The sequence below is a fragment of the Fusarium odoratissimum genome, assembly GCF_000260195.1.
Source record: "Fusarium odoratissimum NRRL 54006 unplaced genomic scaffold supercont1.6, whole genome shotgun sequence".
Taxonomy (NCBI): domain Eukaryota; kingdom Fungi; phylum Ascomycota; class Sordariomycetes; order Hypocreales; family Nectriaceae; genus Fusarium; species Fusarium odoratissimum.
In genome coordinates this window covers 1,416,066-1,439,812 of record NW_022158692.1, presented here as the reverse complement: position 1 = coordinate 1,439,812, position 23,747 = coordinate 1,416,066, and the positions used below count along the sequence as shown (strand labels likewise).

At 48.3% G+C, this 23,747-nt stretch overlaps 10 protein-coding genes across 12 annotated transcripts; 4 read left to right on the top strand and 6 right to left on the bottom strand.

The window, feature by feature from the left end:
* Window positions 1-116: 116 nt before the first annotated feature.
* On the bottom strand, window positions 117-1,834 carry FOIG_05143 (uncharacterized protein). Its single transcript, XM_031203604.1, has 2 exons — window positions 1,450-1,834; window positions 117-1,393 (listed from the first exon to the last, which is right to left on the bottom strand). Exons 1-2 carry the CDS (start codon window positions 1,453-1,455, stop codon window positions 386-388), a joined length of 1,014 nt encoding a protein of 337 aa, XP_031067183.1. The 5' UTR covers window positions 1,456-1,834; the 3' UTR covers window positions 117-385.
* Window positions 1,835-2,062: 228 nt separating this feature from the next.
* FOIG_05142 (uncharacterized protein) lies at window positions 2,063-3,564 on the top strand. Its single transcript, XM_031203603.1, has one exon. It carries the CDS (start codon window positions 2,588-2,590, stop codon window positions 3,374-3,376), a length of 789 nt encoding a protein of 262 aa, XP_031067182.1. The 5' UTR covers window positions 2,063-2,587; the 3' UTR covers window positions 3,377-3,564.
* FOIG_05141 (uncharacterized protein) lies at window positions 2,332-4,875 on the bottom strand. Of its 3 annotated transcripts, XM_031203600.1 has the most exons (3): window positions 4,604-4,875; window positions 4,390-4,487; window positions 2,332-4,327 (listed from the first exon to the last, which is right to left on the bottom strand). In XM_031203600.1, exons 1-3 carry the CDS (start codon window positions 4,635-4,637, stop codon window positions 3,755-3,757), a joined length of 705 nt encoding a protein of 234 aa, XP_031067179.1. In that variant the 5' UTR covers window positions 4,638-4,875; the 3' UTR covers window positions 2,332-3,754. The 3 variants fall into 3 exon arrangements, with proteins under 3 accessions (XP_031067179.1, XP_031067180.1, XP_031067181.1); XM_031203601.1 differs by having other exon boundaries at window positions 4,390-4,875; XM_031203602.1 differs by having other exon boundaries at window positions 3,385-4,487.
* Window positions 4,876-12,272: 7,397 nt separating this feature from the next.
* FOIG_05140 (guanine nucleotide-binding protein subunit alpha) lies at window positions 12,273-13,529 on the top strand (the record flags this gene model as incomplete). The annotated part of the gene is made up of 4 exons (XM_031203599.1): window positions 12,273-12,390; window positions 12,481-12,823; window positions 12,874-13,430; window positions 13,486-13,529. 4 exons carry the CDS (start codon window positions 12,273-12,275, stop codon window positions 13,527-13,529), a joined length of 1,062 nt encoding a protein of 353 aa, XP_031067178.1.
* A 1,105-nt stretch (window positions 13,530-14,634) lies between these two features.
* FOIG_05139 (uncharacterized protein) lies at window positions 14,635-15,862 on the bottom strand (the record flags this gene model as incomplete). The annotated part of the gene is made up of 2 exons (XM_031203598.1): window positions 14,635-15,262; window positions 15,310-15,862. One exon carries the CDS (start codon window positions 15,860-15,862, stop codon window positions 15,458-15,460), a length of 405 nt encoding a protein of 134 aa, XP_031067177.1. The 3' UTR covers window positions 14,635-15,262; window positions 15,310-15,457.
* Window positions 15,863-15,886: 24 nt separating this feature from the next.
* Window positions 15,887-17,111, bottom strand: FOIG_05138 (uncharacterized protein; the record flags this gene model as incomplete). Its single annotated transcript, XM_031203597.1, has 3 exons — window positions 16,665-17,111; window positions 16,171-16,613; window positions 15,887-16,113 (listed from the first exon to the last, which is right to left on the bottom strand). Exons 1-3 carry the CDS (start codon window positions 16,907-16,909, stop codon window positions 15,887-15,889), a joined length of 915 nt encoding a protein of 304 aa, XP_031067176.1. The 5' UTR covers window positions 16,910-17,111.
* A 491-nt stretch (window positions 17,112-17,602) lies between these two features.
* On the bottom strand, window positions 17,603-19,067 carry FOIG_05137 (uncharacterized protein). The gene has a single exon (XM_031203596.1). It carries the CDS (start codon window positions 18,909-18,911, stop codon window positions 17,661-17,663), a length of 1,251 nt encoding a protein of 416 aa, XP_031067175.1. The 5' UTR covers window positions 18,912-19,067; the 3' UTR covers window positions 17,603-17,660.
* An 88-nt stretch (window positions 19,068-19,155) lies between these two features.
* On the top strand, window positions 19,156-20,500 carry FOIG_05136 (pre-mRNA-splicing factor CWC21). Its single transcript, XM_031203595.1, has 2 exons — window positions 19,156-19,531; window positions 19,585-20,500. The coding sequence occupies exons 1-2, from the start codon at window positions 19,302-19,304 to the stop codon at window positions 19,877-19,879; spliced, it is 525 nt and encodes a 174-aa protein (XP_031067174.1). The 5' UTR covers window positions 19,156-19,301; the 3' UTR covers window positions 19,880-20,500.
* An 84-nt stretch (window positions 20,501-20,584) lies between these two features.
* FOIG_05135 (uncharacterized protein) lies at window positions 20,585-22,755 on the top strand. The gene is made up of 3 exons (XM_031203594.1): window positions 20,585-20,868; window positions 20,923-21,075; window positions 21,129-22,755. Exons 1-3 carry the CDS (start codon window positions 20,695-20,697, stop codon window positions 21,840-21,842), a joined length of 1,041 nt encoding a protein of 346 aa, XP_031067173.1. The 5' UTR covers window positions 20,585-20,694; the 3' UTR covers window positions 21,843-22,755.
* Window positions 21,551-23,732, bottom strand: FOIG_05134 (uncharacterized protein; the record flags this gene model as incomplete). The annotated part of the gene is made up of 5 exons (XM_031203593.1): window positions 21,551-22,809; window positions 22,863-23,093; window positions 23,143-23,246; window positions 23,296-23,493; window positions 23,549-23,732. The coding sequence occupies 5 exons, from the start codon at window positions 23,730-23,732 to the stop codon at window positions 22,162-22,164; spliced, it is 1,365 nt and encodes a 454-aa protein (XP_031067172.1). The 3' UTR covers window positions 21,551-22,161.
* Window positions 23,733-23,747: the final 15 nt, after the last annotated feature.

Genomic DNA, 23,747 nt, shown 5'->3' with positions numbered 1-23,747 from the left:
GAAAACAAGGAACGTCTTCTTCTTCATCTTATGCCATCTGCGATGCAGGTCATTGTTGTCCATGGCATTTGATCTAAAGGCTACCCTGGAGCTATAGAACCCACAACCAATCATAAGCTCTGCTGGCATGTTCAGCTCATGATTAGACACCATGGGCGAGCACATTGGTATGAGTGTACTACACTGATTTCATTTGCTCATCGCAGGTACATCCCGCCCGGTGATTTATCTCAATGAACAATTCTGAACTTCCTGGGCATGTGAGAAAACTCATTGTGTGATCATGTAAGCAGGTGTCAAGACTCTATAGTCACATCAAGGCCATCACACTGAGCCGCACTAAGAGCTTTTACAATGAGGTCACAACCTTCATAGAGAAAAACTACTATTCATCCTTCTCAAACGAATCATTGAGATACGTCACAAAGGTGTCTCTCAGCCGTGAAGACTTCATATCGCCCACAGCCTCCAATCCAATACCACCTCTATTCAACCCCATGAACGCCCTCCTTAACCTTTGTAATTGTGGGAGGCCAACCTTATTGCCCGCGGGTAAATGTATCGTCAGTTCTACAGAGCCAGACGGTATCCGTACCTCGTCAACGTCGTCACCCTCTCGCTGTGCTTCGACTATGCGCTTCACAACATCCGATGTCTCGCGATCCAGGAGATACAAGTAGTCACCACTTTCCTCGCGGCCGCGCTGTATTGTTGCTTGATTCGGGCGCACAACCTTGCGGGCTTCGCCGGCGATTGCGTCCCAGAGGTCGGAGAAGACCTTGTTGGTTTGGGCCTCATCATCCTCCCAGATAAGCGTGAAGAGAGGACTGTCCCACCTGGTCATGGGATTGGGTTCTTCGTATCGAAAGACTAAGTTGTCCCAATTGCCGGGCTCGTATGGCTCTGTAGAGTCCACGATCGTATCGCCGGAAGTTGTAGCTGAAGGCGTTGCCTCTTCTTTATCCGCTGTCTTGGATGCCTCGGCCTCTCTCTTCTTTAATCTGGCCTCATTAACCTCACGTGCCTTATCCACTGAACATCCAATCTGCAGTATACAGCTCGGTGTGCGCACAGCCTTAGATTCGCAGTGTAGTTGGTATCGCCAACCCTTGATGTAATTTAAGCCATCAAGAATCACAATGTCCTTGTCGCTAAGTACGCGCTTCACGGCGCCATAGATTGTAGCGCGAGCATCCTTCTCTGAGGCGTTCGCAGACCTGGTATGTGCGGGGAGACTCGAAAGATCGTAAACGGAACGGGAGATAGAAAGGGATTCGTCAGAGATGAGGTGTAGGCGATATTTTGAATCGGCGATACGCTTGGAGAGGTAATCGTAAAGTTGTTGTGATCGTGTCGACTTGCCTGAGGTAGGTAGTCCAGAGACAATGATGAGCTGGGCGATGACTTAGCTGAGGGGTCGTGTAACTTGTCACAAAGTGGGGGACATACAGGCATCGTCTGGTGAGAGGAAGTGATTCAAACTTCCTAGATCGACAACTACACTTGAGAATAGTAGTGTGTGAACATCAGGCCTCTTTGGCGCTGTCGAAGTTGGTATGGAGGTCTCGTCAGTGGAGGAAGTTGTCGATTGGAGAATTTTCGAAAGGCTCGACGTCATTTGGAGGGTTCACTTTGTGTGGGGTTACCTTAGCTTAGTGCCTGTAAGACCCTTGATTGATCAACAGAACAAAGCTTGAGTGAGTCAAACCACGGCCTCGTATAATGTAATTCGTTATCAGCTAAACACCAGTACTTCAAAAAACTTCTGTTTCATGTTGCTCTCTTCAGCAGGAGAGTAATTCGAGGCGGCAAAGCCGAAGTAACTAAGGTACCTTAGGCAGATGTCGATACTTGCAGTTTCAAGAACTTCCCGAAAAGGGAACTCAAAATTCCCTTCAACAAAGAACTCTCCCTTACAGGCGCAAGCCACGATCTTACATGCAGAAGAAGTGTCACTGACTAACATATTCGCTCTCGCTTTGGTCGTTCACACGGATCACGGCACTCGAATAGACAGCCCTACAAGGTAAGGTTCGTTACAGCCACAAACCAGAACCCTGCAATCCCATTTGAGCGGATCGCGAGCTAAACCAAATTGGGCATACGATTCGATGAATGAACTCAGCCTTGGTGGGATATCGCATTCTCATTTTGCATGCGACCCTGTATCTCGGGAATGACGCCGGGCCATAGCTCCTGATGCCACACGGCGGCAAGGTTTATGGTTAAGTCTCTGTTTCTCATGCATATCTGGTAAAGGACGTTGTCTCGTTTGGGCAAGTGTCTCGAGCTGTCAATATTCAGTGGGGATAAACTGAGGCTGTGATGTTGCCGTTGTGCCGACTATACAGCATCTCCTATATTCAAGTTTGGGCATGCGAGTCGACGGTGACATGTATAAGTATGCCTGTATCTCTCGAGTTGGGAGAAATATTCAATAGATCACAACAGAAATACAATCATCACTTCTTCACTTCATACTCTTCGCCTACCATCAATTCATTTACAAGTCAACTATTCTCCAAGGACCATCTTGAAACTCAACTGACTTTTTGTTCACATACTAACCACAACAAACTCAACTACAATGGCTCGACCTATGGACGCTCACGATGACATTGCCATCGCTGAGATTGTCATCTATACCTTCATCCTCATCGGAGCCCTCTTTCTCTGCAAGACTCATGGCTTTGGACGCACTGCTGGCTGGCTCTACATCTGCATTCTATCACTTGCCCGTCTAATCGGCTCTTCTATGCTCCTCGCAACTATCAATGACCCAAGTAACACAAGCCTTTACGTTGGCTGGCTTACACTGAACGGTCTCGGTCTCGGCCCCTTGATCCTTATCCTTCTCGGCCTGCTTAGTCGTTGCTTCGATTCTATCAAGCGACAGGGCGGCCGCGGCGTTCTACCGATCTATCAGCGTGCGATCCAACTTCTGATGCTTGCTGCCATTATCCTTATCTCAGTTGGCGGTGCCAACTCGGACTACGAACTCAACGGCTCCTCTCCCAGCGTCAAGTACAACTCCGAGTGCAAGATTGGTGTCATCCTCATGATTCTTGTACTTGTCTTGGTTTTGGGCCAGTTCTTCCTTGCTCTCCGTAGCCAGTCCTACATTGCTGATGGCGAGCATCGACTTCTTATCGCCGTTGGTGCTTCTCTGCCCTTTGTCGTTGTCCGACTTGCCTACACCTGCGCCCTCATCCTCGGCGGCCACAAGCAGGATGTTTGGATGTATCTCGGTGCTGGTATAATTATGGAGATGATGGTCGCGATCATCTGCGAGGCCGTTGGATTCACTCTCTGTAAGGCTCCTAAGCCCACAGAGAGCCAGGAGATGATTAACATCAAGGATTCGACCGAAGCATAAGCAAGGGATGTCTAAGAAAAGTGGTGGAGAAGACTTTTGAATATATTGTAACAAAATGTTAAAGCGTTCGATTTCACAGATACATTTGGGTATAGAGGAGCCTTGATCTACATACAATACAGCTTTCCTATGTCTAGCGAGCAAATAAAGACTTGATACATATCTCCATCAATTCAATTCTTAACGTGAACGTTCCGCATGTCTTTCATCTAAATCACCTAGCCTTTCCAGAATGCTTGACAAGATAAAGTAATCACAAACAAGGATTTCAGAAGGCCACAATCTCTCCAACCCCACACGATCAGGGTATAAATGCGTTGAAGAAGCAGTCCAAAGAAGCTTTCCACGAATGGCAACTCAGAAGAGTATATCCAAGGTTTACATGACCACACAACAGGCCTTCTCCAACTTCTTCAGAATCCAAGGCAGCACCTGCCCGACGTCGTCGTTCTGCTGTTCCTGCTGGTGGTGCTGAGGCTGATGATGCTGAGGTTGGTGATGCTGCTGCCCACCATGGTGACCACCGTAACCACCAGAGTGCGAGGGAGGGACAGGATCTCCGCCCTGGAGGTTGATGATAATTCGCCCAGTGTTGTCCTCATCGGTCTCGTACCGGAGACCAAGTTCTTGGCACAGCTCCTCGACCTTGGGCTTGAGCTTCTGGACACCACCAGCTGAGTGGTGTCCCTTGCCGACGATGGCATAGAGATGTGTCTGTCCATTGCGCTGGTCTGCACGAATGCGCTCCTCAAGAATTCTCTCAGCCTCCTCGACGTATAGACCATGAAGATCGATCGAGTCCGCCTCTACGCGACCAGAGGCGTTGTTCTCACGGAAGATGAAATCGGCTGCTTGCTGGTTGTAATCATCCATACGGGCAGCATGTGCCTTGCCCTGATTGGAGAGCTCCTTTGCTCCAGCACCATCGCCATCTTCATATGCCTGACGCGACTGCAAGCAAAGTCAGCTACCTTGTATTGCCCTTCGGCCGACATGAGTTGTATTCAACGTACACGCGCGAAGCAATCGTTGCGCTTCTCCGCCTCGGCTCGCGCCAAGTCTCTCAATCGGTCGTACTCTTGTTCGATATCGTCATCGTCGTGAGCAAAGGCTAACCAGATCGAACTGTCAGTGTTTGACGTCTCATATCAAAGCGCCGCACTTCGAATTCTCGCGTTGCCGATTCCGGCGCAAACAACAACTTCCATCTTCTTTGTGATGACGTACCGCGACCGCCCAGTCGATGCATAGGAATAGACATTTTTTAAGTCTGAATAGTCCAATTCCAACCGTTGCCGTTCTTTCTACCCAAGGCAAGGACTTTTTTCGCCGTCCCCGTTGTTCTGGGCTCTGTCGGTGAGAAGTTGAAGCTTGGGCTCTGGTGTTGAGCTGGCGATCTGCAAGTGTTGTCAATTAGTGGCGCCGCCAAGCTACAGTGATATGGTGCCAAGACGGGTATAGCTATTCGTCCATATACGGCACCTATCAACGATTTTCCTGCCACTTCCTTATACTTTGCCATCTTCATAGACGCGAGGCCTCTTCAGAGCACTCCCGGGCCGAGAGGAGCTTGTTTAATGGCGATGGAGATCTAGACCTTGGGGCTACTACTATCGCATGAATCTATTGATCCAGCCACCCGAGGTTTCAGAACAGCTTTGCCACCGCAACGTTGAACAACTGCACGGAGTAAGGAGAGATGATTTTAGCTCCGAATTTCTGAAGGGTGAATAATTCATACTTGTCTTTCAAACAGACTTCAATCACCACCTGAATATGAGCCTTGATGTAATGGCCGGGCAATTGCTTCCAGTACTAAGTTTTCAAACCATCAGCCAATCATATGGGCTCTAGACTCCTCATACACCAGAGGGATAGAATACTCTCTACTATGATATCTTCTCTTCTTCACCACAAGCGTCTATTATTTATACGGATCTCAACAGCGATTATAGCAATATCTACACCAAGCGGGTACCCCATAGTAATGAACGAATATTCGTTGCAAAGTATGCAAAGGCTCAACTCTGCCGACAAATTTCTATACAAAGTTTCAGCCACTAGACGTCAAGTCGAGGCAACGGAACAAAACAATTGGAAGGTGTTTTTGACAAGACCAAACTTTAAAAACAACTTGCAGAGGGTTTTGGGGAGCCTATAAGTGATAGCGGCAGCCCGCTAATAATTGATTTCCTGTTACGGGGTTTGGTTTTACGCCTCCATTCTCAATCAGTGTCTCTGGTTAGGCTGAGAAGCTTTGGCCTGGAAACAGACTTTTCGATCTTGAAGATTGCCATTCCCGATGGCTGTACGAATATTCAAGCCAAGTTCAATGTCTGACAGAGTTACATTGGCTCGGCACTGCCCTCTATCAGGGTATCTGGTTGAGAGTTGTATCGCTGAACTGACCTCAACCTCGGACAGAATCATGTTGACTCACATGCCATCGATCATCAAATGGCCCAAAAACCGACCCAAGGGTAACATCAGCGCATCGTGGAAGTACCTGGAGAGAGAGAGAGAGAGAGAGAGAGAGCCGTTTTCCTGTTGCGATTGCATACTGAAGACCGTAATTCATCGTCTGCGTGAGAAATCGTCAGAGGCTGACCCAGGCCGTTCCATCCGCACACCAGATTGCTGAATCTCCGTTTCAGATTTGACCAAGAATCTGACCGGCTTTAACCGTCACTTGAGTCGTTTAATTCGAGTTGATCAGAATATGGCCAAGTTTGTCACTTAACAAACCAGCGCTTTCGCTATGTATCCTCGAGTGGATTGTCTGTTCCGGGGACTTGTCCTGGCCATGCCTGGTCTCGTCCTACCAAAGTTTCCAGAACAGAGTCTGATGCAAATCTCTCAACAATCAACCGGTAGTAAGTGAGGATTGAGAAACAATGAGCAAGTGGGTTGTTGCAGAGCTTCGCAACTCTTGTTGTGAGAGTGTCTGTGTTGAGTAGGTAGCCACTGCCTTTGTGTGAATGTGCTGAGCGTGCAACACTGAAAATCAGTCCAAGATACTAAAGCTAGCAACCAAAGATCATATGTTACATCGAATCGAAAAGAGAAGCATCTGTAATTTTGTTCCCAGCCTCGGTTGGTTACCAGGTGATGATGCCATTCAGAGGTTGATACTGGAGATGATTTGCATATCATGAGCATCAGTAGTAGATCAAAAGCGGAACAAGCCTGCCATGTGGCCACCCTGTTTGAGAAAATGGTCCCGTCTAGAAACTTGATAAACTCCACTTCGCTAAATGAATATCGTGCTGGAGCTTGAAGGTTTGAGTGGTCCCGGTGCTGTTTAAATTGCTTTATTTCATCAAGAGCCCACGCGAAATTTGGGGTCCGAGAGCTTCTTCAGCTAGCAAGGATGTGTGGTCTTCAGTTCGATACACAGTATTTCCAGCCAGCGATTTCCGCATGGCCGTGGAAAGTTATGACAACATCGATCAGAACGGACGCAGTCGAGCGCCCGTGTATCGTAGATGATGATCATCATATCGTTCGTGTGCTGTGCTCCCAGCACCAAGTTCCTGGAACTCGGAAGCTCAGAGCAAGGATAACCAATCATTCAATGTGAGGTTAAAGATCTGAGACTTGGATCTTAGCGAATAGATCTAATGGACCGATCACTCCCCAAGAACGAACAATCTTGAAACAATTCCAAAAAAGCAAGTGGGCAGACATTAAACTTTAGCCGGTGAAATCCGGATGACGCTTTCTACCAAATATTGACAAACATCTTGATTCTGGAGCGCAGGTGATCAGAAATCCTAGGGACTTGAAGAGGTCTGATCACCAACATGGAGACATCGGCAGCCAACCACCAAAGAAACGTGTGGGCCAACACGGAATCGCCTTTGGGCACGACGTCCACTAAACCAAACTGCCAATTACTGAAAGGGGCCAATTACCGTTGAGGGTGTGGCCGAGGCTCTTGAGGATCCTCAGCTCGCGGCGTCCATTCCCCTGGGAAGTTGATTGGATTACGGCTCCTTCTACTCCATAAAGACTAGTAGTTCTCTCACCAAGTCCGCTACACTTGAGTCAGTCGCGACGATATTACTTACAAGCCTCTTCACAGGGGGCTTGGGGGACAGTGTAATACGGGAATGCTTAACCGGGCAGGAGACAACAGAAGCGGACTTTGTAACTATTCCCAGATTGTTTGCTCGGACTTTGTCGATCATGATAGCCAAACTGTCAGTGTCAGTCAAGGAAGAAGCGAACAACAAAAGGTCTGCGTGTCTTTGGTCGTTTGATACTATCGATACCGGACGGACCGTCATGCCAAACTCCCCTGCCTCACGCGGCTCCTTGATGATCGACGGAATGTCGCAGCGACACCCAGAAGCTGGCACTTCCTCTCACTAGCTGTAGATCTGATGACAGAACCATGATTTTGAGTGTTTAATAGACACGATGCGCTTCGACCGTTGAGAGGATAAAGATTGTTAACTCCGATGAGACACGAGGACGCAAGATGCAAGCTGTGTCACAAATAAAGTGCGTAGTACGGTGCTAGTGTAGCATGTTCCTGCTGCCAGCCGCACAAGCTGTTCCCGAGTTATACTGTTACAGTATGGATATTACAAAGGTTCATAATAGCAGTATGCTAGAGGCCATGGTTCATACTAAATGAGCTTGCACAGATCGAATACGTAGCTCGATAGCCCAGACCGGAGAGTCTTGATCAAGACTGCAGTTCGTGATCGAAAGCGCTCCGATGTGGAAAAAAAGAAAGAAAAAAAAAAAGCAATGAAACAGGGATGACAGCACGGGCATCACAGAAGAGAATTATGGAGGTTCCTCTTCTAGATGGCTTCTGTGCCGAAAAGCGCTGCTAGTGATTGAAGGACCCTGGCGCTTCTCGGGCGATCCCCCTTTGGTAGCGTGTGCAACGACCCATCAACTAGGAAGACCCTGGTCAGGAGACAAGGAGCTTGGCAGACTAGCAGTATCATTTGACATTCAGTGGCCTATGTGGAGCGATAGTGACAATGCTCAGTAAAGATGCTTCAAACGGCTGAAACGTTGAGTGGCCGGAGTTGAGGGCACAAAAGGAGCAACAATGCGGAGAAGATGGATACAGTAGGACACGGCACTATTGAAGGTGGACGATAATACCAAGATAATGCCGACTGACTGCGGGAGGCGGGACATACGCGCCTCGATGCAATGAGCCGATATTGTCTCGTGCTGAGGAGCGGAAAGATAAGTTGGTGTTGTTGATAATGGTGATGATGATGGCATGTGGAGTATTGTTTAATAGATACCATAACAGTACATAAGTGAGAAGTGATAGCCAAGCCTGAAACTTCCACTGTAATTAACTTTGAGAGTGTTTGTTGACGATACCTGCAGATGCTCTGAAAACGAAAACAAATGGATCATGATGCAAGGTACCATCGTGACATGGAGCCACAGCACTTTAACTCTTGCGTCAACTCGTAAGCTGTAACGGCAACTGTTGGCCAATCGCAACATCACATCACACAAGATACTGAAGTAACTCCTGAACACGGCCACAGACGAATATTCGCCGTTTTAACGTCGCATTAAGCTCAGGGCACTTATAGCACACCTCAAAGGATTTGAGAACCTGACCTGACCTGACGTTTCGGATCAAGTTCCCTGGCCTGTGATGGGCACTGCAGGTTGAATGAAACTCGGATCCGAGCCGAAATGATCAAGACTGCAACTCTACGGCTCTACGGCTTTATCAAGCTCAAACAACAAACATCGAGACTGGGTCCCAGTTCTGTATGAAGGGTGTTTCAACTACAGAACAGAGCTTCATCAGTATCATGCAGTTAGTCATCTCTCTCAAGCCTACCAGCCAGCCTTATTAGCTGTCGTGCCGTGCATCGAAGAGCTGTAACAACTCCACAGTTCAGAAGGATGGCCCCTATTTGTACATGTTTCGTTGCCCGCAGATCGGTTGATTCTCCGTACAGTACGGAGTATGTATGGCTGCTGAAGTTAACTCCTCATGCCAGAAACAGCCATGTTCGCTTGCGGTACCGTTCTTTCAACACTTCAATTGCGATATATGACCGATAACTGACTATTGATATCTTCTGGAAACGAACCGCCAAAAAGTGATTTCTCGGGCGTGTCCGATTGGCTTTTCGAACCATAAAAACATTGGCATCGTCATCAGTGTCGCACCAAGCTTCTGCCACTATTCATAGTCTCCCACTGATACCCTTCCTGATTCATTTGATCGTCTGCACTTTGGCTTTCATGATCATCCCGCCGCCGGGCAAGGCGCTATACCCCAGTAGGCCAGGTCTTGTCTGAATCGATTGGGACGAACGACAAAGCTCCACTGGCTTCCAAAGCTAATCAAGTTGTTCTGCAACCGGCCATAGAGCATGGCGATGTAACGAACGACTGGAATAAGAGCAGGTATCTTTAATTTAGATAGTGGCTAGCGGGCGCTTTTCCTTTTGCGAGAGTCAAGACGTCGCTTCATTAGCTGATGAGACGGGCTTGTCAATGCCTGCCCGTTCGCTCCAACTTAGAAACCATGCCATGCCATGCCCATCTCCCATGGATACCCACAGCCAAGTAGATGGCACCATTACTCCACCTCACCGTGGTCCTGGTCTGGCTCTGAATTGGTTCCGGGAAAAGGTTCGCTCGTTTGAGGACGGGTTTTAGCATATTGTTCGATTGAGGAACCGGCTCTTTGCAGGTGCTGATAAATTTCTTCCTGTCGCCCGCCATGCAGCACTGTCACAGCGGATGCGATGATCATCACTATGCATTTAAGTGCATGGCTTTGGTCCCCGCCACGAGCCAGAACCAGTGGGAGCTTTGCTGGGCAACCAATGGATCGACCACTTATGACATGGGGATGTCCAGTAGAAGCTGGATCTCTCAAGCGATACTGAAGTGGGGGAGGCTCCGAGCTCAAGGCTGCGCTGAGGAATTTACACACTGTATACTTGGATGGATGCAAGCAGTGATTTGTGTATCTTTCTAAGGTGACCCCAGGAATTGGAGACCGCAGGACTTTCACTCTGGTGAGAATACCGAGGCAGGCGATCGTGTCAAGTAGCCAGCCAGGCCTGGCCTTGTCAGCGACCTGGCGTGCTTTTGATGCTCTCCAATCTCCCTGAAAGTGCACTGATGGTGATGAAATGGAGTGCATACAGAGAGGGTCTGTCCCCTGGAGTCCGCTTTGATAACCTCCAGGATGTTGCTGTAAGTATTGGATGGCTACCAGGGTCCATAGTTCCCTGACCCTTAGTTCAGGTACAATTTGAGTACCGTACGATTTGCTTCAACAGCAATTACTATCCAACTTTGAGTGAGTGAAAAGATATTTACTGAGGTACAGTGTTGTATGAGGAATTCTAGTTTTCCTGCAAAGTATCTGTTGATTCAGCCGCTCGTGATAACGGGCAGACTTGGAAGCCATCTTCCACTCACCAAATCTGTACGACCCCCGGGTAATAAACGAGATCCATGGGTCCTAATGCAAATGAAAGTGTCCGGGGCTAAAGCGGTAGCAGAGGACCCTGCTAACCAACTCTAGTAGGTAAGGTTTACCAGAAAGGTACCGGGCAAACATTGGGGTTTTCTGCAAAACAAGCGGTACCTGGCTGGGATGGCTCATCTCATCTCATTTTCTTTTTCTCTTATTTGGCTTCCAGTGCCAGACCAGTTCCCATCTGGCTGGCTCCAAGAGCTCAAGGCACGCCTCTTTCTATCTTCTGTCCAATCAGCAGCCGGTACACTTTCATTGACGGTGTCCCCGGCCGCATCCTTTTTTCCCTCTCCCAATTGCGTCCATCCTCCACCGTCTTTAATTCTGCTTCTGCTTCTGCTATCTGTTAACTCATTCTCTCTCCTTTCTAAAACCACAATCCCCCCCTTCTGTGATTACTGCTTTGTGCCCCTTCCGGCTTCCAGTCCGTTTATTTAGGGTTTCCTCTACTGTATTTACTCTACTGGGGGTGTTCGATCCATTCTCATCTTCATTCCCACCCGCTTATCCTGTCCTGTCACGTCCCATTTCATCCGCATACCCGCCAGCCGCTTTTGCCTCTCCAGCTTCTTTGCCTTTCGCCCTCTAGCATTGACGTATCATCACCAGTAAAGAAGAGGACATTTCGCCGCCGTACCGGGTCATCACAATCGAAGTTTGTTACTGACTGTCTCAACGATATTTGTGAGGTCAATTCAGAAGGTTAGTTACCACATCCCAGTTCTCCACGCGATTGCGCCTGTTCATTTCTTTCTGTTCCTCACTTCATCACCTCAATCCCAGAACAGCATATGAGGTACCACGATACACCCCCTGTTCTCCACCCCCCGGGCTACCTAAAAAGCTCCAACCTTTAGGGGCCCCTCACCCCCTGGCCCAGGGGAGGAGGCGCGAGAGATTCCGCCCTGGGCTGGGCCTTTTTGACCTTTGCTGGCACGACTCGTGTGTCGTGCCCCAAATTGCTGCCTCTCTTCTCCCCCAGTCGTAGCGCACCTTAGTCCCAGTCAGTCCCGGTCCCGGTCCCCAGTTACTGCGCTACGCCAAAAGCTGCTTCTGCATCTCCTTTTCTCTTCCTTCACTCCACCTTTTTACCTTACCTCAACCTTACATCGCCTTCGCCTTCGCTTTCGTCTGCTTTTTCCATCTCATCTCTTTTCTCTTCTCTATACCTTGACAAGTCGGGATCCTTCTACCCTCGACCAGATTGTCTTTCGTTAGAGCCACGACTTCGAGCGTTGTTAATCACTAACGTCGACGGCTCTAGACTGTACCCATTCACCCACCTATCTCGCGACCACGACGACACACGTAAACACCGCGTCGTCGACGTTGTTTAATCAATCCCAGCATTTCCTATAAACCTTGCGAAAAACAGGAGTAAACAGCACCACCGTCACAATGGGCTGCGGAATGAGCACAGAGGAGAAGGAGGGCAAGGCCCGGAATGAGGAGATTGAGAACCAGCTCAAGCGCGACAAGATGATGCAGCGAAACGAGATCAAGATGCTTCTGCTCGGTATGTTTACCAATTACTTCGGCCACGCGCGATTCTCAAGCAATGAGTCGCGAAGACTGTCGATCTGGCCGCTTTCTAACACGCTCACAGGTGCTGGTGAATCTGGAAAGTCCACCATCCTCAAGCAGATGAAGCTCATTCACGAGGGAGGCTACTCACGCGACGAGCGGGAATCCTTCAAGGAAATCATCTTCAGCAACACCGTTCAGTCAATGCGTGTTATCCTCGAGGCTATGGAGTCTCTCGAGCTTCCGCTTGAGGACCAGCGCATGGAGTACCACGTTCAGACCATCTTCATGCAACCCGCTCAGATCGAAGGCGATGTCCTCCCCCCCGAGGTTGGCAGCGCCATCGAGGCTTTGTGGAAGGATCGTGGTGTGCAAGAATGTTTCAAGCGATCTCGCGAGTACCAGCTTAACGACTCAGCCCGATAGTATGTACATCTGAGGGAAACAACTACTTTCGTTTACTAACATTCAATAGCTACTTCGACAACATTGCTCGCATTGCTGCTCCTGATTACATGCCTAACGACCAGGATGTCCTCCGATCTCGTGTCAAGACCACCGGTATTACTGAGACCACATTCATCATCGGCGACCTCACATACAGAATGTTTGACGTCGGTGGTCAAAGATCCGAGCGAAAGAAGTGGATTCACTGCTTCGAGAACGTCACCACCATTCTTTTCTTGGTTGCCATCTCCGAGTACGATCAGCTCCTCTTTGAGGATGAGACTGTCAACCGAATGCAGGAGGCTCTCACTCTCTTTGATTCCATCTGCAACTCAAGGTGGTTCATCAAGACATCGATCATTCTGTTCCTCAACAAGATCGATCGTTTCAAGGAGAAGCTGCCTGTCAGCCCCATGAAGAACTACTTCCCTGACTACGAGGGCGGTGACGACTATGCCGCGGCTTGCGATTACATCCTCAACCGTTTCGTCAGCTTGAACCAACACGAGACCAAGCAGATCTATACCCACTTCACCTGCGCAACCGATACCACTCAGATCCGCTTCGTCATGGCGGCTGTCAACGGTAAGTTACCCCGACTCGAGTGTTGCCCAAATTCCAGTATTCTAACAAGTCGCAGACATCATCATCCAAGAGAACCTGCGTCTCTGTGGTCTTATCTAAATGATTTTTTTTTCTTGCTGTCACAAAACACGAATACCCTCGAACTTAATAACGACACTGCTTAGATGGGCCACGGGGATATGGCTCACGATTTTTTCTTGTACTCGTCATACCGGAGGAGCGAAGGCGCAAGTCAACAACTGCGTGACTCCTAGGGTCGACGACGGTTACTGACGGTCCGGCTCACCCATTACGCCAGATATACTACTAGCTTTGGCTGTGCCCAGGTCGACCTTGGTTCCGTTTCTTTGTAAGGATTTTCCGGTTGATGGATGGGAGTTGCCTTGTATCACAAAAACGTCTTTTTAAAGGGAGAAGGATTTTAAGAACGGTGGACCACGGATGATGAAGCCGCGAAGGCCAGTGGTCATGGCCGCCCATGACGTCGGGAAGATATGATTTGCCCGTTCAAGAGCGTGACGGACGAGGCTGGAAGAAGGGGTCATTATTTGCATCTAAACAGTACGGGCGACGGAAGATGGTGGTCATCTACTTTGTTTAATTACGAAACTCTTTCCTACCACTACCGTCCATGCCTTTTTACCCACCACACGTTAGCATTGTATTGTTTACTCACTCGTCACTCGGATGCGGTGTTTTCTCGTTTAATTTCAACTATCAAGTATACTGTAAAATAATGATTTGGCACGTCTTTTGTCTGAAACAAACACACCGCCTGTCGCAAAATTCCGCACTTGTCTTGTTTGCTCTTTTCGCTTGCATTTTGACTCACATTTCTTTTGGCGTATGTCTTGAAGTCAAGCCCAGTGCCCGTTTTTGCGCAGAGCAGAGGATGTTAACGCGCGCTACCCACGCACGTTTCTCAACGGGGACACATCCGGGTCCATCACCCTACAGAACTATGGAGGTTTTGTCTCTAAGATATGAGACATGCGTGGGAGCAGTTGGATGTTGCTTGTGATGATGTCCTCGAGACCGACATAAACAAGATCATGTGACTTGACTCAACTTTGTTCTCCCTCCTGGGAGGAAGAATATATATGAGATAGCAAGAAAGGGAATGTTTCACGAAAACCGTACAAGTGGCGCCGATCCAGCTTCTACCGCTCATATAAAAAATGCATGTGCAGCAAATAGTCGTGTCCTATCGCGACTTACGTGTTTAATGATCTTGTTTGTTTCGGCTATCTCAATTCTGTCAGGACTACTATACTCTAGGCTACTCGTTATAGACTATATCCGACAATCTCGGCATAAAGGTATCCCAGAGCCTTTGAGTTGTTCTTGCTCGAGATCGATACTGGTACAGATAGTAGTCGATATCCCTCTAGCGCCAACCTAGACTGCCTAGCCTCCAAGACTACTTGAAAGTTGCCATACACTTGCTAACCTTGCTAGCCAAACTCTGCCCTTGCTATCGGTTTGTCCTGAATACATGATCATACAATTGTTGGTAAAGAAAATAGTTCGGCTGAACTGCACGAACATCGAAGAGTGGCGACATGTGTCTTGAGTCGAGCCAGCCCGCGGTACTGAAAAAAGAAAGATTCGCAAAATGAAATGGCGGATGATTATTGCTCGAATATGGCGTACACGCTCATAACTACGAGCATGTTGATTTGGTGCACAGTCTTCTCATCCAGTGGTGACACAATGTGTATTCCAATAGTAGTCTCAAGACAGAGAGTAGCCCGAAACAAGCGGCAAACTCACTTGAGATTACACAATAAGCGAGGGGTTCCAAATTCTGGGTTAAGGGAGATCAAGGAGCACTGCGACTTGGTTAGTGGGTTGCAGTGAACCGTGTGAGTGGACTTACATCACTCGACTTTTCTATAGGTTTGTTGACTGGTCTTTTTATTCTTTTGTGTTCTGCGTCTTAGATGCATTGCTGAGGGTCGTCATAGCATTAGGCCTTGCTCAATGGAAGTTTTATGCGTCGGTGGTCTCACTGAGCATGGAACCACTCAGTTCTCATATGGCGGAGTGTTTACGAGAGCGAATGCCATAAGATGTGCTTCGATGTTTCCCTGAGAAAAGCCTTCCTGTGACGAGGTTTGCTGAGCAGACTGCTCCTGAGAGGAAGGTTCATGGGAAGAAGTATCTTGGGAACCGTGCTCCTGGTGGGCATTGTTCTGTGAAGAAGGCTCTTGGGAAAGTGGCTCCTTGGATTGATCGTCCCCAGAAGAGATTTGCTGGGGAGCAGCCATCCCAGAAAGCTGGGTCACGAACGCATTACCCTCGGGGGTGGCAAGGAACTCGTGGAGTTCCGCAAGGCGAATACCAAGCTCCTCGGCAGCCCTTTCTACTTGTGCAAACTTTCGTTCTCCTTGGCTCATAGCAGCGACATTTGAGACAACATTGCCGATCATGTTGTTGGCGGGACCTGGCAAATTCTATTCGCCGGAACCGATTCCCAAGGACTGGAAAATGCTCAGAGCGAACTGGTTACGCATTTGAGGTGCCACGTAGAGGGACGCGGTAGCTTCTCGGTTCATAGGGAGGATGCCCTGAGGAAGCGCCTGGGGATTGAGCTGGGCGTATTGAAAAGGCTGAGTTGGCATCCCCGCGGATTGAGGATGATACAATGGTGCCGGGGCATAGATGGAGTTTTGGTTATTCTCTGGAAAGTTTGTCAGTGTCGATTCATAATATCGGTGTGGCATGAGGGTCAACTTACCGTGAAAAGTGCATCGAGAACCACTGGCATTGAACCAGCAATTTGTGCAGCTACCACACATCTGGCCATCATAGATGATACATTCAGACCAAGGACCGTGTCCTTTGGAGCAATTCTTGCAAGAACGGCTGACCTGGACTCCAGTGAGATGAGCCAAGAAGGCTTCGACATTGCTGCGGCGCTCCATATTGAGAACCATGTCAGAGCGACGTTGCCGGATAGGTCGTAGTGATGCTTCGCCGGCTAGCTTTTTACCGAGAGTGCTGTCGATCAGTATTCTGCTGCCGTAGATTTCTAGAGCGACGTCGCCAGCTGTCAGCTGGGGTGTGTCTGATCCAGCTGTGTTGTTGGAAGGATTTGAGGATGTAACACCGGTTCCATGGACCTGAGGATTACGGTGAGCGAGGGTTAGAGTTCCCTCGGCCTGCTCAGCTGAGTGGCTGCTAGTGGTATTGAGTAAGTGTGTGGACGCAAGTGAGGGAAGCTCAACATACTCATTAGTGTTATAGCTGCTGAAGCTACTGAAGTTGTTTGGGTTGGATGAATCAGTCGAGTTCTTTAGAGTTTCCTGAGAAGAAGCAGGCTCATGAGGAGCAGATGGAATTTTCTCCTGGCTCGACCCAGCTTGCTTCGTTCCCTTGGTCTGTTTCTTCGCAGCAATGCGGTTTGAAGAACGTGTTGAAGTATTGGGGAGGGGCGTGTGTCGGCGCGTGCTGCGCCCAGCCTTCATTTTGCCCATTCTGAAGGCGAAGGGCGAGATACAAATCTCGAGGGTTGCCAAAGAATCGCAAGGTAAACTTATACAGAGTCCTTGGGAGACTAACAGCCGGTGTATGGTAAAAGAAGAATATCTAATCAACAATAGTAGGTAATTTGATATGAGTGCGAATATATTCTTGACAAGGATAAAAAGAATGGGTGACAAAAAGAAGGGAGGGAAGAAGAAAAGGGAGAAGCAGGCTGGGGGCAAAAGTAGCTGTGAGCTGTTGGCGAAGTGACCCCACTGTTTTACGCGTTTTCTACGCGCCGTGCGTCTCGCGCCCCAGCACAGTACGTGAGCAGGCGAGGTCACTTACTATGGGCAGGCAGATGCATTTCTCTGACGTAAATGTAAACATAGAGGCGTACAGTTATTTCATTGGCTCTATTAATCATTCACTTGCAAGAACAGCACAAGCTTTGGTGAACATGCGGCTCTATGCAGGAGTGTCTCTGGTCAAGTTCACCAAATTATGGTGTTCAACCCCTATGAAATTGGTGAACTCAACTCATTGAACTGGAGAACATCCAAAATATCATATAATAACTCTCTTTCCTAAATCTCTGGTATCCTGAATATCTTACCTGCCCCTGCGTCACCATTGATTGGGCATATCGATGCTCTAAGCTCAGTTCTCTTCAATGTTGCCCAATGGCTTATTCAACGAACGGACGAGTAGATAACCAATTCACTCTTCAATAGGTTGTTCATTTTATCTAGTTCTGAGATTCTATTGCCTAGCACCAGAAGCCTGTTCCCAAATTCCATCTCCTCGTCCCTCGGTGATCTCCTTCCACTGCATCGCAAACTCCATCAACCCTCCCTGGCCACCCATGCTTGCATCGACTACCTCTTTTGGTAGCTTGTGCGCTGAGTATTGGGGGCTACTAAAGTTGTATGCAGCTGGGTCATCCTTTTCTATTATCCTGAATTCAGGGCTCATTTCAGGTCGATACTCGATATCGTCATCCTCCTCCTCACCCTCTGTGACTGTGTCATCACCGCTGACATCCGCGCCGGCCTCATTACTTGATGTTCCATAGAGGGGGTTCTTAACATCCATCTCAAGAAGCTCTTGCCAGCCAAAAAGGAGACTGTCTGTTCGAGGAGCCCATGGGTTGATATCCATTAACCTGACTTTTCCAAGTCCATCTTTCTCAAAGGAGTTCTCTGGAATATAAACATCAAAGACGAAGCTGGCGTCAGGAAATGTGAACCTCAGTTTCTCTCGGAAGAATGTCTTGATCTTGCGCCACAGCTGAGGTCGAATCTGCTCTAAGAAAGCATAATGATTGAGATCTCGCTGTGTGATACCAATGAGACTTCTGTGCTTGACGAAACATCGAAATTCGAGGGCCACATGAGGGGTGAAGAATGGTCTTAGAACAAGAATGGGTGCGTATGGCTTGGTCGGAGGTCTTGGAGTGCAGTCATCAAAGGCGTGATCGAGGTCGTGAGAAACAAAAGAAGATGACTTAAGGAGTAGGTAGATGTCGTTTGGGGTCGTGCACTTGAGTGTGTTCTGATGAGGCGAAATCCACTTGGCATCCTTTGGTGAAGACCAGTTCAACTTGGGCGCAACTGAGCCACCTAATTCTGCAATCTTCTCTTTGATGAGATTGTGTGTCTCCGGGAATCTCTGGTTAGGAGGGAGCCTTTCTGGTTCGTCTTCCTCATCATCTGACGAATCGGGATCCTGAACTTGAGGCCTTGCAGATGTATTGGATGATGCATGCCATTCTTCTTCAGGCTCGTCTTGATTCTCATCATCATCTGCAAGAACTATACCGTCTTCATGGAGATACTCGACGAAAGAAGGGGGCAGCGGTATGATGCGGGATTTGAGACATGAACTTCGGTATTTGGGAAACCAGGAGTCGTAGGAGCAGTTTTGGATGTGATCTTTAGTGACTGGTGGGAAAACGAGCTCAGGCGCATCGCCTTGGCTGTCAGCTTCAGCTGAAGCGGGAACGTGAGGCATCTTGGGTGTTATCGAAGGTCTTGAACCAAAAGCTTAGAGTATGAGAAGTCCTCAGTATCCAATTATTATGTTACTTGTATGAAAAGAATAAAAAGTAATGGGCTGTGCTGTCAACATTCAAATGTTGACTCACTTACAAATTATCCAAATATTCCATGCCCCTCCATGATGGAGGGGCGATAATTGCTTATCTTATCTTCCGAGAGAGGTAGGCGGTAAGGATTTATCTGGAGCGACAGCGGCAGAGAAGGGTCCTACATCACCAATATCCACCTTGCCTGTTGCTGTCGCATCGATCACAGATCTCGATTGTCCATAACATTATCTGCGCGCCAGCTTATACCAATAGTCCTTTCAACACTCAAAACACAACACTCTGCCTACTCTATAATGTCTGATAACGTTGGTCTCAACACTCCCCGTGGCAGTGGCACCTCGGGCTACGTCCAACGCAACCTTGCTCAGATCAAGCCTCGCGACTACGGCGCTCCTTATCCCAAAGACCTCGATAGCTTGCGACACAAGCAACGGCAGCCAGATAAGGGGATCCTGGAGCATGACCGCAAGCGCGAGGTCGAAGTTAAGGTCTTTGACTTGAGGGACAAGCTTGAAGAAGAAGAGTACAACTTTGAATACATCCAATTGCATAGCTGAGTGTGCTAACACGATCAAGGGTCGACGAGGACGAGATCGATAGGCGATGCGACGAGCTCCGACAAAAACTCTTCGCCGAGATGAATTCTGGGAGGAGAGGCGGCCAAAGAAAGACATTCAAGCAACACCAGGTTCACGAGATGGCTGATGCCAAGATTAAGGAGAGCGAACGACTACGGAAAGCATTGAAGATCAGCGCAGACTATGAAGAGGGAGGTCATTGGAAGCGCCAAGAGAGGCTGCGCAATGCTTTGGAGAAAGAAGAAGAAGAAAAGGATGGAGGTGACGATAGGAAAAGTGAACCAAGAGACTAGGTCGACCACCAAACTCAAAAGAACATCAACCACTATGTTATCGGAACTTGTGTTTTGAGGGGGAACGCAGAGCTTTCGGTATTTGGGCAATTGTCAAGCATCTGGCGGCCTCTCATGCTTCGCCTGAATCGGCCATTCCTCTCGAAGTTCTCCATCCGTTGAGAACATCAACAGAGCGGATAACTATAGCATCGGTTCCTGGATAGTTTTACTGTCGTGTTCCTGTTCATTTTAAAGCGGCGCATGGCGTTTAGGTATTGGGACTGATCGAACCAATTTACATTGTATAGGGTAGGATATTTAACACTGAACACGGGGGTTTGTTCCTTCAAACAACGAGTCATAAATTATTATTGTTGGGTTCTGTATTCCATTGTGTACCTATTGCAGTGGTTCTGGAGTTTCTTATTATGGTCACTTCGCTTTGTCTTGGCCATGACTCTGCGAATGATAATGGGTACACGAATATAAGCTGGTTGATCTACTCACTTAGGTACTTACCTAGTAGTACAGTCCTTGATCCGACACAGGTCAAATGATGTTCAAAGTCCTCAAACCTATTAAGTTACGAAATGTATATGAACCCAATTATATCTTTGTATAGCTTTTATATAGAGACTGTTCGTTTTCATCAAGAGTCCGGTTGGTCGTTACGGTCTTGTAAGTTGCGACGTGACTTGGCTGGCACATGCTCAAGTTACAAAGACCCGCTATAGCTTGAGCTTCCTTGAACTTCACACGTCACTAAAATCACCAACGACAGCACCAGAGACGGGGAAGATTCAGGAGATCGACAACCAAACAAAAATACAACCATGGCGCGACTCTCGCATTGTACCGTATCTTCAATCAATAGAAGCGCAATCGATATTGCATCGGCAGAGCTGGGAAACCTGCTGCTGCGACTACAAAAGACCGTTCTTCATACAGATAGCGACCGCGAACGACGACTACGATCGAGCGAATTCGAAAGAGCACGAGTAGCATCTGTAAGAGTGCCTGTGCCCGATTAGACATCCGTATACACTGACTCTGAATTATAGAACCTCGAATACGCACGAAACTCTTTGACGAAACTAGAACACGATGCGCTGGGGATTAAAGCGCCAGGTCGGAGGGCTGAAGTACAAAGCGACTTGAATGCGAAAAGAGAGCTTCTAGGACTGCTACTGGATCGATTAGAAGACTTGAGACAAGTAAGAAATGGTTTACAGGACAAGGCAAAGGATTGAAGCTGACATTACGACAGGTGGCAATTGAAGAGGACGAAGATGATGGGAGTACCGACGGAGAAGATATCCTCTCAGAAATAATACCGACGCCGAGCGATAGCATAGTCGATTCCATATCAACAGGCCAACCCACTGAAAGCTCAGGACAAGATGATGATGCCGAGTCAGAACCCCCCGAGGCAACAACGATACCAGTGACAACAGCCACAGTACCAGCACCAGCATCAACAACACCCCCTGACACGTCAACAACATCGCAAGAGCACAAACAACAACCCACACAAACAACGCAGAACCTAAGATCAAGAGGCGCACCTTCATCTTCATCAACGCCTGCCCATTCAACAGCACGCGCGGCGCTTTTCGCCAACCGGAGTAAACCCACTACTCCCCAAACATCAACAGCAACAGCCGAAGCCTTACTTGACCATCAACGAGCCGAACAGGAAGCCCTTTCCGAATCGATTCTTCAGATGGCGAGTGCCCTAAAGTCAAGCTCACAACGGTTCTCAACTACTCTTGAGGCAGACAAGGACGTAGTGGCGCGTGCAGGTGAGGGAATGGATAAGACGGAACAGAGCATGGAGGCGGCGAAGGGGCGAATGGGTATGCTCAAGAGGATGACAGAAGGAAAGGGATATTTTGGGAGGCTACTCCTGTATGCATATATCGCTTTGCTTGCTGTGGCATGCACACTCGTGGTCTTTGTTTTACCGAAGTTGAGGTTCTGAAGCTCGGAAACAACAAGGAGACTGGCAATAACACATCGGTTTGTGTATAAATGAATAAATTATAAGCCATTACGAGCATTGCTGTGTAACTAGCTATCGTTCCATATACGCCAAGCTTACTGAGCAACTGTCCCCAAGTTTCCCAAGATATGCACGTCCCAATCATATGCTGCCCCAGCCGATAGTAACCCATTCTCAAGCTCCCTAGCAATTGGGGTTGAGATTCAAAATTGATAACCCGAGACCTGGCGCACTCGTTTCTGTCATGCCCAGCAAGATAGCAAGCCTGTAATACCCATAACCATCAGATGAACTCCAACTAAAGAGACTCTCGTGTCTCGAATTCAAAGGAGATTCCAATCTCGCCTACATCACCAGGAACCACGGCGGCGCCCTCGTCTACTGCATGTGAGAGGTCTTTCTTATCAATAGAAGAGGCTGGGGTAGCAAGAGCACTCTTGGTCTCTGCGTCCATAGAGGCATCAGGCGGTTTGTCTGCTTCCTGAACTTCTTCAGACTCAGGAGGTGATTCGGCCTTCTTTTCGCCCTCAAGGGTCTCTGAATTAGCGATAGCTGCTTTTTCGTCTTGAGAATGCTCAAACTCAGAAGGGGGAATATCTTCCCTTTCTTCTCGAGGGATTTTAAAGCTGGAGCAGGAATCGTTTTCATCGGTAAGCTTCTCAGGATCAGGAGGAGAAGCCATTTCAATGTCGTCTCCAGACTCCTTTGGATCCGTGCCAGACTCGTCCTTTGGAGCGCGAGGGGAATCGGGAGGTGAAACCATCACTTCGTCTTCGCCTTCTTCTTCAAGGGCTCTTGGGCCATCATCAGACTCATCTTCAACCGAGTCAGTCTTACGCTCTTCTTCCTCGAGGGGAGGCCACGGCAATCCACGAATCCCAGCATTGATCTCTCGACAATACTCAATGTCGTGCTTCAGACGTCTCCCGATGGGTTTCCCTCTGGACTACATATTATTAATACATTATTTTCATGAAGAATAATTGACTTCAGACATACCGGAGGCTCGTACTGAAAATACGAACTGGGCATTGTTTGGGCTAGTGATACGCGATCTTGCCAATCGATCCCGGTCTTCTTCTTGAAGAAGTCCACGAACAGCTCCATCTGCGCCCTCCATTTTCCCTCGTGAGGACTAGGGCGGTGATACACGGGCTGAGCGCTGCCCTTATGCTTGAGGAATTTGGCCGTGAACCAGTACAAGTGAGGTTTGGCGTTGGACTCCCATAACTGTTTACTGTTAGTACCAAGACACACGAGAGGGAGAGATCTTACTTACACAAAGAGAATACTTCTGTCCGAACTCGCCTGTGAACTCATTATCTCGAGTGATGTCGACCTGGTAGACAAAGTTAAGACGGTCTCGATAGAGGTGGAAGAGGTCTAGTAGAGCTTTAGTTTTCATAAATCAGCAAAACTTTGAAGAACATACTTGTGTTAACAAATTTCTCCGCGTTCCTTTTACCCTTCTCGATCCGAGCCTTTTCTCTCTTCTTTGCGTTTTCCTTTGCGACGAGACTTCTCATGGAATAGTCCGCTTCAGGCAATTTCTTGTTCTTGACTGTCGAGTACTCGAACCAGTCACAATGAACAATGTGAATGCCCTTTCCAAGTTTCAATGCCTTTCTGACTATAAAGTTATAAGTAGTTACCACAGAAAGAGAACAAGAAACAAAAATTAGTACCTTTGGGAAGTTTCTTGTCGAACTGTTCCTTGGTGCAGAGGAGATGAGTGACAGTCTCGTCAAAGTCCTCGATAAAGACGCCTTTGCGAAGTGAGGTCCATCGCCTCAGGTTTTCCACTGTCAACTGACCAGGGAGAGGCCCTGCGGCTGCAATTATACGGCTCTTGAAGATCTGAGCAACCATGTCTGCTGCAATTCG